This window comes from Abramis brama (assembly GCF_963993115.1).
Source record: "Abramis brama genome assembly, chromosome: 1".
Lineage (NCBI taxonomy): Eukaryota > Metazoa > Chordata > Actinopteri > Cypriniformes > Leuciscidae > Abramis > Abramis brama.
Window position 1 is genome coordinate 30,333,352 of NC_139963.1, and position 14,205 is coordinate 30,347,556.

At 35.6% G+C, this 14,205-nt stretch overlaps 3 protein-coding genes across 4 annotated transcripts in view; 2 read left to right on the plus strand and 1 right to left on the minus strand.

The window, feature by feature from the left end:
- LOC311088669 (uncharacterized protein) overlaps nucleotides 1-4,113 on the plus strand; it is a 6,395-nt gene extending 2,282 nt beyond the window's left edge. The window contains exons 2-6 of the mRNA XM_084122911.1: nucleotides 973-1,037; nucleotides 1,183-1,251; nucleotides 2,685-2,736; nucleotides 2,848-2,884; nucleotides 2,974-4,113. Coding sequence (XP_083979037.1) covers nucleotides 973-1,037; nucleotides 1,183-1,251; nucleotides 2,685-2,736; nucleotides 2,848-2,884; nucleotides 2,974-3,034 — 284 coding nt within the window. The 3' untranslated portion in view covers nucleotides 3,035-4,113. The remainder of the gene's footprint in view (nucleotides 1-972; nucleotides 1,038-1,182; nucleotides 1,252-2,684; nucleotides 2,737-2,847; nucleotides 2,885-2,973) is intronic.
- A 421-nt stretch (nucleotides 4,114-4,534) lies between these two features.
- On the plus strand, nucleotides 4,535-9,383 carry nosip (nitric oxide synthase interacting protein). The gene is made up of 10 exons (XM_084136654.1): nucleotides 4,535-4,608; nucleotides 4,837-4,912; nucleotides 5,037-5,142; nucleotides 5,301-5,382; nucleotides 5,473-5,608; nucleotides 7,080-7,222; nucleotides 7,623-7,739; nucleotides 8,707-8,777; nucleotides 8,904-9,012; nucleotides 9,105-9,383. The coding sequence occupies exons 2-10, from the start codon at nucleotides 4,843-4,845 to the stop codon at nucleotides 9,174-9,176; spliced, it is 906 nt and encodes a 301-aa protein (XP_083992780.1). The 5' UTR covers nucleotides 4,535-4,608; nucleotides 4,837-4,842; the 3' UTR covers nucleotides 9,177-9,383.
- A 9-nt stretch (nucleotides 9,384-9,392) lies between these two features.
- On the minus strand, nucleotides 9,393-13,446 carry rcn3 (reticulocalbin 3, EF-hand calcium binding domain). 2 transcript variants are annotated; one of them, XM_084136474.1, is made up of 8 exons: nucleotides 13,356-13,446; nucleotides 12,788-13,009; nucleotides 12,501-12,694; nucleotides 12,082-12,254; nucleotides 11,204-11,264; nucleotides 11,000-11,091; nucleotides 10,809-10,916; nucleotides 9,393-9,559 (listed from the first exon to the last, which is right to left on the minus strand). In XM_084136474.1, the coding sequence occupies exons 2-8, from the start codon at nucleotides 13,000-13,002 to the stop codon at nucleotides 9,455-9,457; spliced, it is 948 nt and encodes a 315-aa protein (XP_083992600.1). In that variant the 5' UTR covers nucleotides 13,003-13,009; nucleotides 13,356-13,446; the 3' UTR covers nucleotides 9,393-9,454. The 2 variants fall into 2 exon arrangements, with proteins under 2 accessions (XP_083992600.1, XP_083992599.1); XM_084136473.1 differs by lacking the exon at nucleotides 9,393-9,559 and adding an exon at nucleotides 9,759-10,640.
- Nucleotides 13,447-14,205: the final 759 nt, after the last annotated feature.

Sequence of the window (14,205 nt, forward strand, 5' to 3'; positions counted from 1 at the left end):
ATTAAATTAGTAAAACAGACAACTGGAAACGTACAGTGAGCAGTCAGGGACAATACGTATGAAGTGTTTCAAGGACAAAACTAAGGCTGCAGCAGTGGAGAGGTAGCAAAAGAGAGAGAATGTTCATTCATAATTTACATATTCATGTTGATACAAACAGAAAGTATCACAAGGGAACAGGCAATACAGCAACTATCAGGAGATGCTAAAATATAACTGTTTAGACTAAATCCTTTTTTTCTGTTGTTACTGTGTGTGTTTTTTTTTTATAATTTGTGTTCCTGTTGTTTGTTTTCATTCTCTGTTTAGTGTAATATCTGCTGTGTCATCATTATAAGCAGCACAATGGTGTTGTACAAGGCACCACATATTTAAACCCCACTCTGAAACGAATAAATCAAATGATCCTGTGTTGCACGGTGTAATTTCTGTTACCTCTGTTATTTATAACACAGTGTATGTCTTGAAATGTTTGTAAGCCTAAATTAATTAACTTTTTTGGAAAGTGTTTTTTTGTTTTTGTTTGATAGCATACTTGTAATCAATACAGAGACTTTATAGTGGTAGCCCATAAATTGCCTACTGTTTTTAGATAGAAACCTAAATTCATCTTTAAAAATAATTTGATGTGATGATTAAATTGTGATGTATTAACATAAAACTTAAGAAAAAATATACAATAACTGTATAGTTATGCATGGTAGTTGAATTTTTTGTCACTTTATGTTATCTCTTTGGATTATAGGGTGTGTGAGTGTGTACAAAGTGTGCTTATTCATATACGTACAGTTATTCACAAACGTGTGCTGAGTTGTATGTGTGTGCATGTGTGTGAGAGAGGAAATTAGAAAAAGTGGTGTTCGCGTGAGTAAGACTAATTCATTCTGTTCCTCAATATGACCTTACTCACCACACGCTTTACAGACACGTCAATAACGATAAAAAACAAACAGCTGACAACATTTCTTTCAGATGATGACGACGATGATGATGATTATCATGAAGGATCCATTTGCTCATTCTGTGTCCACTGTGAGGTAGGATCCATTAGCTCTATTAGTCTGATGAAGTGGACAATGAGTTGTAGTCTACATTTGCCCTCATTCAGCCTGTCTTACCTCAACCAGTCTTGCTTTGAATATGGTGTTGATTTAGTCATTTCTCATTGATCTCTTCCCTCAGCATTGCGACAGCTGTGATGAGTGCCCATGTAAAAAAGGAGACGACTCTGAACACTGCGACTTCTGCGATGTGAGAAATCCACCACAAACACACATTTTCTTAGATAGCTACAAAACTTTTACTAAACATCTCAATACAAAACAATGCACACACTCAGTTCAGGAAAGACCAGTAGCTCAACACTGTATGATTTTGCTCACTGAGCTATTACAGGTACATTCCATGAATACAGTGTACTCCCCCCCACAATATCGTTATATTGACTTTATCTTTTGAATTCATATTCAATTCATTGTTGTAAGAACTATTTTAATTATTAACTCATTTCATTTACCAGAACGAAATAGGCTATTTGACCGTGTCCCACATTTTGCATGAAATCCGGTTATCACATTATTTTCTCGCAATGAATTTTTTTTTCTACCATTCTACCAAGTTATGGTCAATAAAGAGTTTTTCAATGACTAAAATCCATCACTATAGTTCCAAAACGAACTAGTCCCTGAGCGATTAACGTAATTTACCCTCTATTTGTAACCCTTTTAACTTTTTTTTTTTTGGTCTCTTTTTCACTGAATATTGCTTTTCAGGCTTAATTTGATTCTCTGTTCAGGAAACGTGCCACCAAAATACAGCATCGAATTCACACATAGCTGATTAAATGCTAATTATGTGGTTGTCTGAAGCTAGTAAACCCTAATGCTCAAAAATAATTAATTGGTTGGTTAAACTTAAATTAAACAAATTAGTTCAATCAAATTAACTTTTATGAGCATTTATAACTTTTTTCTTCTTTTGAGTTCACAAAACTGACACATTTTAAGTAATCTGAATTGTTTCATTGTTTTGAGTTTTATGAACTTGATTCTTTTAATTTAGACAAACTTAAATTCAACTGAAACTGGGCTGGGATTTCTATTTCCCAGCATGCTTTGCCATGACACCTCGAGTAAATGCTAAAATTATATGTTATAAGATTAATGTTAAATGGGAGATTTAGTAGTGTTTAATGTTTTGCTATGCTACTTTAAAAGAGTTTCTGTTATGTTGGGTTTTTGGGGGGGTTACCCATATTGTCATATTCATTCAGCAAATGTAACGCTATGCTATCAAGGCATAGAGTTACCAATTAACAAATTAGCATTTACCAAATTAGCTGGTTAAGGCTAGCCACGTTTCCACCACAAAAATTTAATTGAAATTACATGATCATTTCTAAATTAAATGTGTGATTTAGCTTAACACAAATATTTCAAGATATGAGTAATTAAAATGTATAAGTACAAAATAAACAACTGCCAGTTCTGCTTACTCAAACTTTGAATTTCTTTAAAAAATTGATGTAAATTACCTAAAATTTTGTGATTTTTGCTAACTTATTCAGGTTTACAGAGTGGATATTGATGGGGGTTCTTTTCCCCATAAAAATACACATACACAATTATTTAAAAGATCATAGCATGAAATTATCAGGACATTTTAACTGTGTTTTGTCTTTTCAGGACTGTGGAAAGTGCTATATCTGTCCTGTTTGTGACACCGTCTGCCAGCCAGGTAAGAAAAACTCTAGACAACAATAAGCACATTTTAGTTGTTTAGATTGTGGATAATTTGTGGATAAAGTCTGATTATGAACTCATTATATATTTTAAATTTTCCTCAAAGGTGGTTTCGTTGACTCAGTTTCTGGATCCATCTATAAGTAAGATATTATTCTCCTGCAAATAAACCTGCAATACTAGTTGTTGTAACCATGATAATATAATGATGTCATCTCTTCTCTTTTTTCAGGACTGTCGCAGATGTCTTTGATGATGACGACGATGATGATGATGATGATGATGACAACTAAACCCACTTCATACAACCATGTGGCCAAAAGAGGAACGTGCATTTGTGCGTTGCGTTTCACAGATTTTATTTACATTGTAGCGTTATGTTCATTGTCGTTAAGTTATTTTTTCTCTTTTTGATGTAATCGCATGACACGCCACAGTCCGGTCAATACATACACGTGGAATTCAAATTTCATTACCTTAAATTAAGTTTATTTAATTGAATAACATGTTTCCCTTTTAAACAGTCTTGTTATTAACATAAGTTATGATATGAAATGTAATTGCAAACCTGTGTTGTTTTGACACTAGGCTACTTATGGAATAAAATGATGGGACGTTTTATTTATGTGCAAGTTCAATGATGCTTCTTTAAATAGCCTATAAACAAGAGCATTTTATATCACTGTCGACACCATAATTTATAATAGTTAGTCACTTATTTGCTGTCAATCGTTAAGCTAAAGCAACATGATTTCCAAACATGGGTTGTGATAATTATAGGCTACATGAATTATGGCCTTAAATGGATAGGCTACCTCACCCAACTAAAGAAGTCTGTATCATCAAATAGCCTAAGTCGTAGGCTATGTCAAATTGTGCATTTATTTCTTCAGCAGAAAAGCAAAAGGAAAAGTTCTGAACAGGAAAGGATTTTAAGATATTTGGATTTTATATATTTTGATAAGAACTAGCTATATTCTAGTGGGTCAATTTTTACAAATAGCTACTTACAAATGCTAAAATGTTTGTCTGACCATTGTCTAACAATATGTCATCTGCCATTCGCCATCTTGCAGCTCAAAACGATCAGCTACCGTTAACAAACTTCACTGAACTTCATTGTGAGCATATTTAAGACACACAAAGGTCTGGGTGAGAGAGAAGGTGAAACAGAGGCTAATATGAGCTAATTAGTAGGCCTATAAACTAGGGTCAAGAATAAAGACCCATTCACATATTTGCGTCTACACCAATGGACGATAACGTTCTGTTTTTTATAAGAGCGCGCTGCAGTTACACTTAACGCCAGGTGGATTCTGATTGTCTGTCAGTGTGTTTAATAATCGTTCATCAGCTTGAATAAAACGTTCTGAAAAAGATTCCTCTGTATCGTTTTTTGACTTCGACATTGTCACTGAATTAAGACAATTATTAAAACTGTTTAGTTATATCGTCCTTGGTGTAAATTGTAAAATACTATTTTAGCAGAATATATATATATATATATATATATATATATATATATATATATATATATACAAACACACACACACACACACACACACACATATATATGTGTGTGTGTGTATATATATATATATATTCTGCTAAAATAGTATTTTACAATTTTCACCAAGGACGATATAACTAAACAGTTTTAATAATTGTCTATATATATAGTCTTTGGTATCATAGTTATGTATTCGTATATATGTATATATTTATATATATACGAATACATATCTATGATACCAAAGACTAAGATTTCTGTAAACTTTTATTCTGAAATGTATGAGGAGCCAGGCACAGGTCATTTCCGGTTCACGATCGTAGGAGGTAAACAGCGACTTCTGCGCTTCTGAATACGGTATTACTCTATGAAAGAACATATTGTGTTTGATTTATGTGTGTTTTATTTATATATGTTAGCTTAGTAACATGTACGACTATTATAGATTTCCTGATAACCAGTCCTCATCGTTACCTCACTAACCAATTATACATCAGTGGGCCAACGTGTGTTTATGTAAAACTATACATAAATCTGTTCACCAAACTCACATAAAGTAAACGATAGATTTTTGTTCTGTAAAAGACAAACATGACTCGACACGGGAAGAACTGCACAGCAGGAGCCGTTTACACTTACCATGAGAAGAGGAAAGACACCGGTAATGAACCCCTGCTCTTATTTATCTATCTAACGATGTTTCTGTGGTGTTATGTCACTTGAATATATTAATAAATTATATATAGTTACTATAACAAATTGTGCATCTCTCTTGACATTGCCAGCCGCTTCGGGTTATGGGACACAGAGTGTGCGTTTGGGGAAGGATGCGATCAAAGATTTCGACTGCTGCTGTCTCTCCTTACAGCCCTGCAGGGACCCTGTTGTAACGTACGAGTCCCACTTTTACACGTATAATTGTTTTGCTGGTGAAATTGTCTTTGCATGCGGTTATATAAGTGTTTATGCGGCCTTAATTGTATATGCTGGATGTTACTGGCCAATTCGCATGTAAGCAGCTTGTGTTTGTTTATATTTGCTTACTGCAGTGAGGATGGATACATATATGAAAAAGAAGCCATTCTGCAATACATCCTTCACCAGAAAACCGAAATTGCCAAGAAAATGAAGGTTTGGGCACTTTTTACGTATGTTTTTTGCTCCAAATGTAAATGTCCTTCTCTGTTTGTCTAACAGACATGCATATATTTTTAAACTCAGGCATATGAGAAGCAGAAACAGGCATTGAAGAGTGAAGGCCAGCTGGAGTCCAAGTCTGAGGAGCGACAGAGAGCCGAGAAGTTCAGACAGAGAGAGAACAACATCGTCTCCAAGCCAATCAACCCCTTCACTTCAGGTATGGAAATTGGGGGATAAGATTAAACTAAAGCAGTGGTTCCCAAACTGGGGTACGTGAAGCGACAGAGTGATTAATTACCCACCTTAAAATAACATTAAACCGAGGATGTATTTATAACTGGAAAAATGCCGTAAATACATGCCAATGTATCTCGACTATGTACCTTTGTAAAAGCGGGGATTTAGCACAAATATAGACACACAGCGAGTGGATTGAGATCGATTAAGACTCAAACTCTCTTTGATACAAAAACACACCCTGTGTGAGTTTTTGTTTTTAATGTTGATAATATAATTTACGAGCAAGACTGCAGTTGTTCCCAAATAACCACACAATTGCAAACGTTACATTGATTATGATACAACAGGTCAACCAAAAAAAAGGGTAATATTAAGGTACATTTTAAACAGTATTGTTGGTATTTGCTCTATTTTGCAACAAAAATAATAGTTCCAACTTCCAACGAAAGCCACAGGAGGACTGCAACGCACAGGGGTGTTTCATGAACGATTCTGCGGCTTTAAACGAATCGTGAGAGTCAATGATTCATTTATAAATACAGCTACTTGCTTCGTTATTGAATGAATGACTCGATGACTCGCTCATTAAGACAGTGGCTCTGTTTGAAATCGCCACCTATACCCTCATTCACTATTCCCTACATTTCTCCACTAATATAGTCCACTGAAAGGAGTGAATGAAAATGAGTGAGTGAATTCGGACACTGAAGAGTTCGGCTGGTAGAGTTGCCGCTTTTGCATAGTTTGTGCTTGCTGTTTAATTATAATTTTAGACTTATTTTAAAATGTATACCTGTATGATATTACGCTGTAGCCACATCTGACCAGCGGTTGGAAAATGAATGAATGGATGATTCAGCTGCAGGCGCCATCTTCTGAAGAGACACGGGAATTTATTCGGCATGACAATGGCCATGACCGTCACAATGCATAATGGGTATTCTCTAGCTGTTGAGCATACATCGGTTGTACACTCGTTATTGCGGTGCATTATGGGATTGAATGAGTGCACTCAATAATGTCCAGTATGGTTTCGGATACCACTATAAATGGCTGTCCCCTCAAATAGTGTTCTATTTAAGGGTATGGGGGTTGATTTCGGACACAGCCAGTGACTTACCGCCAGCTTCTGGCGGTTTTAGTTTAATATTTAAAAGTTTCACTTTGTTTTTACCATCATTGCATATTTCTCTATTGAACTTTTTTTTTTTTTTTTTTACATTATTTATTTTATAAAATTATTTATATAGGTAAAAATGCACTTGAAAATCAATTTAGGAGGCAAAAATGGTTCCTTAATGGAAAAGGTGTAACTGCAGTCTAAGTGGAAGAGAGGGGGGGGGGGGTATGCCACTCTAAAAAGTTTGGGAACCACTTTAGTATAGTATAACTCTATAAGATTACACATACTCCTGCTTGATTATGTATGTTAACTCAATTCTCTTTAGGTACATCTAAAGATGATGAAAGCCAGAAGAGCTCAACCAGTTCTGACACTTCAGCAGGGGAGTCCAGTTCTTCTTCAGCTCTGCCCAGCTTCTGGATCCCCAGCCTCACTCCAGAGGCCAAGCCCACCTTGGTTAAAAAACCTGTAGGTTTCTAGATCTGTCACTTTCATCTCTCTGCCAGCCACGTGTCCCTAACCTTGGGTCTTCTGTTGTCTCATATCATTCATGGAAGAACATTACACAAGAGTTTGTAATACCCTGAAATCAGTTTGCATGCTTCTGCCAAATGTTCTTTTGGTCGGTCATGATGCCCTTGATTGGTTTGTTTGTCCATCTCGCCTCTTGGTTCAATCGTTTTTCCACTCTGTGTGTTCACTATCTTCTTGTCATGATTGTTGTCCTTCAAAGTTTATCACCCTGCATGAGACACTAGGCAGATCAACATGCTCTCAATTCTAGTTATACACTTCACAAAGATATAATTAACTCTTTTGACCCAATCTATTATCGTTAAATGTTTTTCCTCCTCTCCTGCTTTTTCAGTCAAAGACAGTGTTCTGCCCCATGTCAGGACGTCCTTTGAAGATGAGTGATTTGATTTCAGTGCGCTTCACTCCACTGGACCCCAGTCTGGACCGAGTGGCCCTCCTCACACGCCAAGTAAGAAGTAAACCATTGTGATGATCTCCCACCTTTTCCTCTATTTCTCCTGAGCCGCATCTCTCTGTTCCTGTTTAATGCTGTATAAACTGCAGTTTAAAAGTTTGGGGTCGGTAAGATTTATAAAATGTTTTTAAAGTCTCCTTGGTTCAATAAGGCTGCTTTTAGTTCAAAAATTACGCCACCACTCTAGTCTTCAGTGTCACATGATTCTTCAGAAATACATCTAATGCTGATTTAATAATGCTGAAACATTTCTCGTAATTATCAATGTTGAAAACAGTTGTGCTACTTAAAGGGGTTCTATAGGGGTCCTATTATGCTTTTTTTTTTTTTTTTATGTATAAATACATTTTCTACTTTCTTTAGTGTGTAATGTTGCTGTTTGAGCATGAAAAATGTCTAAAGTTACAACGGGCAAAGTCACTCCAATCACAACACTGGTCCAGCCGACCAATCAGAGCACACACAAGAGCACAGAGCACACTTGTTGGGAGGAGGGGCTTCATAGTGACAGGAAATTAACAGAGCGTTACTGACGGACTAGGAAAAGAGGTGCTGCAACAATGTAAAATATGTAAAAACATTCAAGCATTAAAAAACTATTCTAGTAGACGACAAAATCAAGAAAAGGGGAATAATAGGTCCCTTTAATATTTTTGTGTAAACAGTGCCGCATTTTTTCAGGACTCTTTAATAGAAAGTTCAAAAGAACAGCATTTATTTGAAATATAAATCTTTTGTAACATTACAAAAGTCTCTCCTGTGACTTTTGATCAATTTAATGTCTTTGCTGAATAAAAGTTTACATTAAATAGTAATAAATTAAATATTCCATATTTATATATTAAATATATTTATAAAAATTACTGACTTCAAACTTTTGAACAGTAATGTATATTGCCACTTTGAATTATTGCATACCTTGTTTTTGAATCATTCAGAAAATGTTTTACATGATCCTCAGGACAGATACGTGTGTGCAGTAACCAAAGACACGCTTGGGAACTCGGTGCCCAGTGCAGTTCTCAGACCCTCGTGAGTTTGACTTTTACATTGTTTATTCAGCAAGAATTGATCTGGCTTCATACCTTTTTATACATTTAGTCCTTCCTCTCACTTCTAGTTTCTCTCTCTTTTTGTGCGTACTGTCTTTCCCTCAAGTGGAGCCGTAGTCACTATGGAGTGTGTGGAGAAGCTCATATGGAAAGACATGATTGATCCAGTGACTGGAGACAAACTGAAAGAGAAGGACATCATACCCCTTCAGAGGGTGTGTATAAGAGAAATAGCGCTGAAGAAAATGTCTCAATATGTCACAAATGCAAAAAGTCAGTGTTTAAATGTCTCTTTGCTCGTGGACAGGGTGGGACTGGCTTCGCAGGCTCAGGAGTGGATCTCAAAGCTAAAGAGGCCAGACCCGTCATGCAAGCATAAACGAGAGGATTGGACAACGCTTTGACCCTGTAAATATTATCATTCATTTTGCAGGACCCTTTTTTTTTTTTTTTTTTTTATTTTGGGTGAGGGGTAATTGAGTGGATGCTAAATTTGTTTCTCTTTGCCCTTAAAGATACTATCATGTTATGTGTATGTTCGATGCACAGAATGTTTTTCTTTTCAATAAATAATTCATTTTACACACTTTAAAAGTCACATTTGTCTTATTTTAATAGTTTGAAGAGACATTCAGGCTTTTTGTGGTCATAACAGGGTTAAAGTTCATCATGATCTTCTACCAGGGTCCCAAAGTCAGTTATTGTGCTAACTTTAATGAAATCCATTCTATCCATGATCTCACTGATAGAGAGACGACCATCCTGAGAATGACAGCAAAGGATACAGACACAATTTTGAAAATGCAGAGGGGAAAGAATGATTTAGTTTGGAAAAGGTGATTAAGAATAAATAAATTATTTCATAAGCTTTTGTGAGTAACAATTACACCTCCTATCAGAATGCAATGCAATGTATTTGTGAGAACACAGAAATTAAACCCCAGTCCAAAATATATTTTTTAAAACCAACATGGCTTTATTTAGAATTCACAGAGAGAAAAATGTTCCACCAATACAGTGTCAATCACTTTTGTCTCCTCCCACACTGTAAAACGTGATCAGTTGACTTAACTTAAAAAAAGTGAGGAAACCCATTGCCTTAAAATTATTAAGTAATAAACTTCATGTGTAATTGAAAAAATTAAGTTATGTGAATTTGACAATTCCACATAATTTAATTTGTTCAATTACGCATGAAGTCTATTTACTTGAATCCAACCCCTCTTTCCCTCCCTTTTTGCTCTGGTTTCATTTCTTTATACCTCTTTTCATGCGAGTGGTATGTTGAACGTGAAATCACACACCACTAATGTGAAATTTACTTTGTAACAGTCAAAATAGGCCTGTTACATTGAATACTGATGCAACTGGCTCTCTATTCAGTGCTGAATTCCTGAGCATCTCTCAAGTGGAAGATGTATGTCTGTTTCATCACAATATGAGCAAGCTGTGGAGTGTCTGTTCATAAGGAATGTGCTTGTTCATCATAATTGTTTTGCAAAGGCTGAAATGTGTTTGACAATAAATAAAATGTTTATCTGTCTCAGTAAGATTCTTATCTTCATTGATTCAGAAACTTGAAGCCTAACCCCTAAACTTTGACCCTGGAAATGTTCCTACCCAACAGGCAATGAAGACTAGCTGTCATTGTCATTTTCATTTTCATATACAACTTCTTATCTTCTTACCTACACCCAAAATATACTGCCCTCCCCTATACCCAGATATGCTAGCATTAAAGCTCATCGTGTCTTTTAGTGAGATCCTCTCCGTAATTAGTCGCCTGGCTCCCAACAAACATGTTCCAGTTTTCCAGAATCTCCTTCTTTGTGATTTTGTCATCCTGGTTAGTCAATTATATGGAGCGGATGGAAGTCCATTGTGATTCATTGGTAGCAAATTAAAAGAAAGACAGAGGTAAAGATTAATTATATTAACAATTGATTGGTATTTATGCATTATTGCGAACTAATGAAGCCACCCATATGTAGACCCAGTGGATGTCACTTACGTTGTCTTTATCAGTTTCGTGAATGAGATGCCGGGCCTCGTTATCAGCATGGTCCACCTCTCCAGGGAGGATCCATTGAGATACTTCATTGGCATCAAGGAAACCGTCCTAAAAAACCAAACCGTGAACCTTGAAAGAAAAGCCAGGAAACACTCCAGGTGATCCTAATAGATTCCCTTCCCACTGCATACCTTATTCATGTCTCTGAACTCTGAAAAGTGTTTCTTTTCTGTTGTGACCCAATCTGGTTCATTTTCTCCATTTTCAGGGGTGAACATGTCCCCTAGTGTCAAAAGGAACACATGCACTTATTTTCAATTTATATGGCCACAAAATATCAGTTATAATGTATGGGGGTTTTTTTTCCTTCCCAGGAAAACACTGTAGAAATGTACCAATGTATTCCTGCAGATTAATCTTGCCATCACCATTCTTGTCAATGTCTTCAATTGTTTCCTGTAACATTGAGGGATAAATGTTTAGTGATCTATTCCATTGCTTTTCAGGTGGTTTGTTCTAATCTGACAGAGGATAAATGTTAATGTCAAAACAGTAATTCATCTGTTACTTGGCCATTTTTCCCCAGCTTATGTCATGTTAATCATTTTGCATATTGTTGGCATATGCAGTTTATGGTAATATCAATACATTTCAATGTTTGAAAGAAAATATTTTAAAGACATTTGTGTACATTTAATTGCAACTTGTCCAACATCAAGGCAAAATACCACAGGTGAATAGGGTAAAAATGTTAATTAACAGACATCGCCATACTTCTCCAGTTGATTACTTACATTAACAATGGCAAAATTGGTTTGTATTATGTTTTCTAAAATGTTCTGTTTAAATATGCAAATGGAGCTATGCACTAATATGCATACATTTCCAGAACAGAAATCTTATTAATGAAGCTAGATTCAAAATTATTGTTTCATTTTGTTGACATATTAGAGTTAATTTTGGATATCTATGTTTTTTTGAAATGTGAATTAAATATTAACAACAACAAAAAAAAAGAAACTATTTGAGTACATAGGAAAAGATATGTACTGTAATTGAAACCTTCAAATGCAAATACATAAAGTGTAACAAAATAAACACTTAAATGTACATTTTGGATGTTTTCTTTAAGTTATGGAAGCAAAATATCAAAACTGACCAGTCATTTAAAAAAAAAAAGTTTTTCCCTGTATTGTCTTGCCTTGATGTCTGTCCCTCTTTCTGATTTCTCTATCATAATAATCATCTGTCCCTTCCTCTATTATCACCTCACCTGTATCACAATGTGTTTCATGTGGTCGAACTCCTCTGGATGGAGGAAGGCAGTGAACTCTTCTCTGGTAGCGACACCGTCCCCGTCCCGGTCTGCGGACTTGAATCGTCTCTCATCTCTAGTCAGCATGTTTTTGTAACTGGTCTTATCATCCACATCATCAAACTCTACATCTGGAATACAGCAACATAGTATAAGTCAACCATTAATATTATTTCCTTCTGCAGTGTGTATTGTATATGTTTATGGTCTAAACATTATTTGCCCAACATTTTTTACCTGAAATAATAATTTATCCTTTTTGCCAAGATGTTGCACTATTGTTGTAGATAATAAATATTCAATCCCCTTTTAAACAGCAGTTCCTCATTAAACATGATTAGCTGCCACACCCAAATTCAAAGGGTTGTTTTAATTACCCATATAATATCCATATGTGGTGTTCTTGTACTCAATCCATCCAATCTTCCCATCCTTGTTCTGGTCGTACTCTTTCCAGTGCTTGTCCACGTTCTCCTCGATGTACCTCCTCTGCCTGTGCTTGATCCAGTGGTGTAGCTCAGCATGACTGACGAAACCATCCTTATCTGTGTCAATCTTATCCACAATCTTTCTGCATGGGGAATATATATATATATAATAAAGTAAGACACATGCTAATATTATTCTGCTATTTTCTGTATCATTCTCACATATTAAATTTTACCCTAGTCTCTCTTTGCTCTCCTCAGGGCTTAGCTGGTCAAAGGTCTTGGCTTCCTCTTTTCCCAGGAAGGCCTCGTGGTCATACTGGAAACCATGGGCATCATCGTGAGCATGATCACTGAGGTCAGGCTTATGATGTACACGCTTCTCCTGTGCCGGCACAGCAACCGTGACCCCAAAAAACAGGGCAAGTGTCCCCAAAAAGAGCAGCTGCATATTCTCCCTAAAGAGTGTGTGAGAGAGAAAGACAGAGAAAGATTTTATTAATTCTTTCTGACCTGAAAAAGTAAGTTGCACACTAACACATAAAGTCATTGTGCTTGGCAATGAAAATTGAACTTTAACTTTAATTTTAAACTAAATTATACAGCATGGGTATCTTATTTAAACTTTCAGAAGAACCATCAACTATTTTATTTTAAAGCATAATAATAAAAAACAAATATATTTACAGCAGATAATGACTATTGAATGAACTGTACAAAAGCAATTGGCTGTAAAAACTACAAATGTGCAATTTAAGTTTAAAGTGCAAATATTTTTCATCTTACATTATAGAAATGACTTACCAAGCCTGCAGTGATTTCTGCTTGAGTACACCCTGAAGTTGAAGAGTACGCGTTGGCACTGTTCTTTAAAGTGCACGTAAAATTAGGCGGGGCAACGATGTTACGTGCCCTCAAAATGTTTTATTGACAGGAAAAAGAGCCAATCACAAGACCAAATTAGGCGGGGCCGAGGAAAATTCTAAGTTCTACTGGCTGCAAAACGCCACGTTGACACGCGAACGCGCATCAGAGAGCCAGGCGCGTTTTGACAAACTGGAAAAAAAGTTTTAAGGACAGCTCATCTTTGACAGAAATATTGTGCAGATTGCGTTTGGACTGATGCATTAATGGAAATAAATAAAGTTACATGCATGTTAAATAAACTTAATGTAACATGCAAACTGTTTTTCGTGAAGTCTTTAAGGCGCAAGTTCATATTCTGGTCAGTGGTCTTTTAAATTACTTATACGTCTCATATAGGCTAAGTAGTAACACTTTAAATACTAGCTATTTTAAGAGTGCTGAGCGCCCATGTCGTTTTGTAAATTAAAGTTATATAGCCTATATGAAGTTATATCATATATATATATGAAGACTTCAGATGCAAAAGCCTCTAAGTACCATCTGAAATTTTCTTCTAGAATGATCAGTTTTATCAAGCTCGTATATTTAAGTTCAGTAATTTAACTTTAATGACAATTAATAGATAATTATCATTGCCATTAAAGTGAAATTACTGAACATAAACATACAAGCTTGATAAAACTGATCATTCTAGAAGAAAATTTCAGATGGCACTTAGAGGCTTTTGCATCTGAAGTCTTCATATATATATATAGCCTTGGTCTATAGCCTAATTTTTTTCATTTTG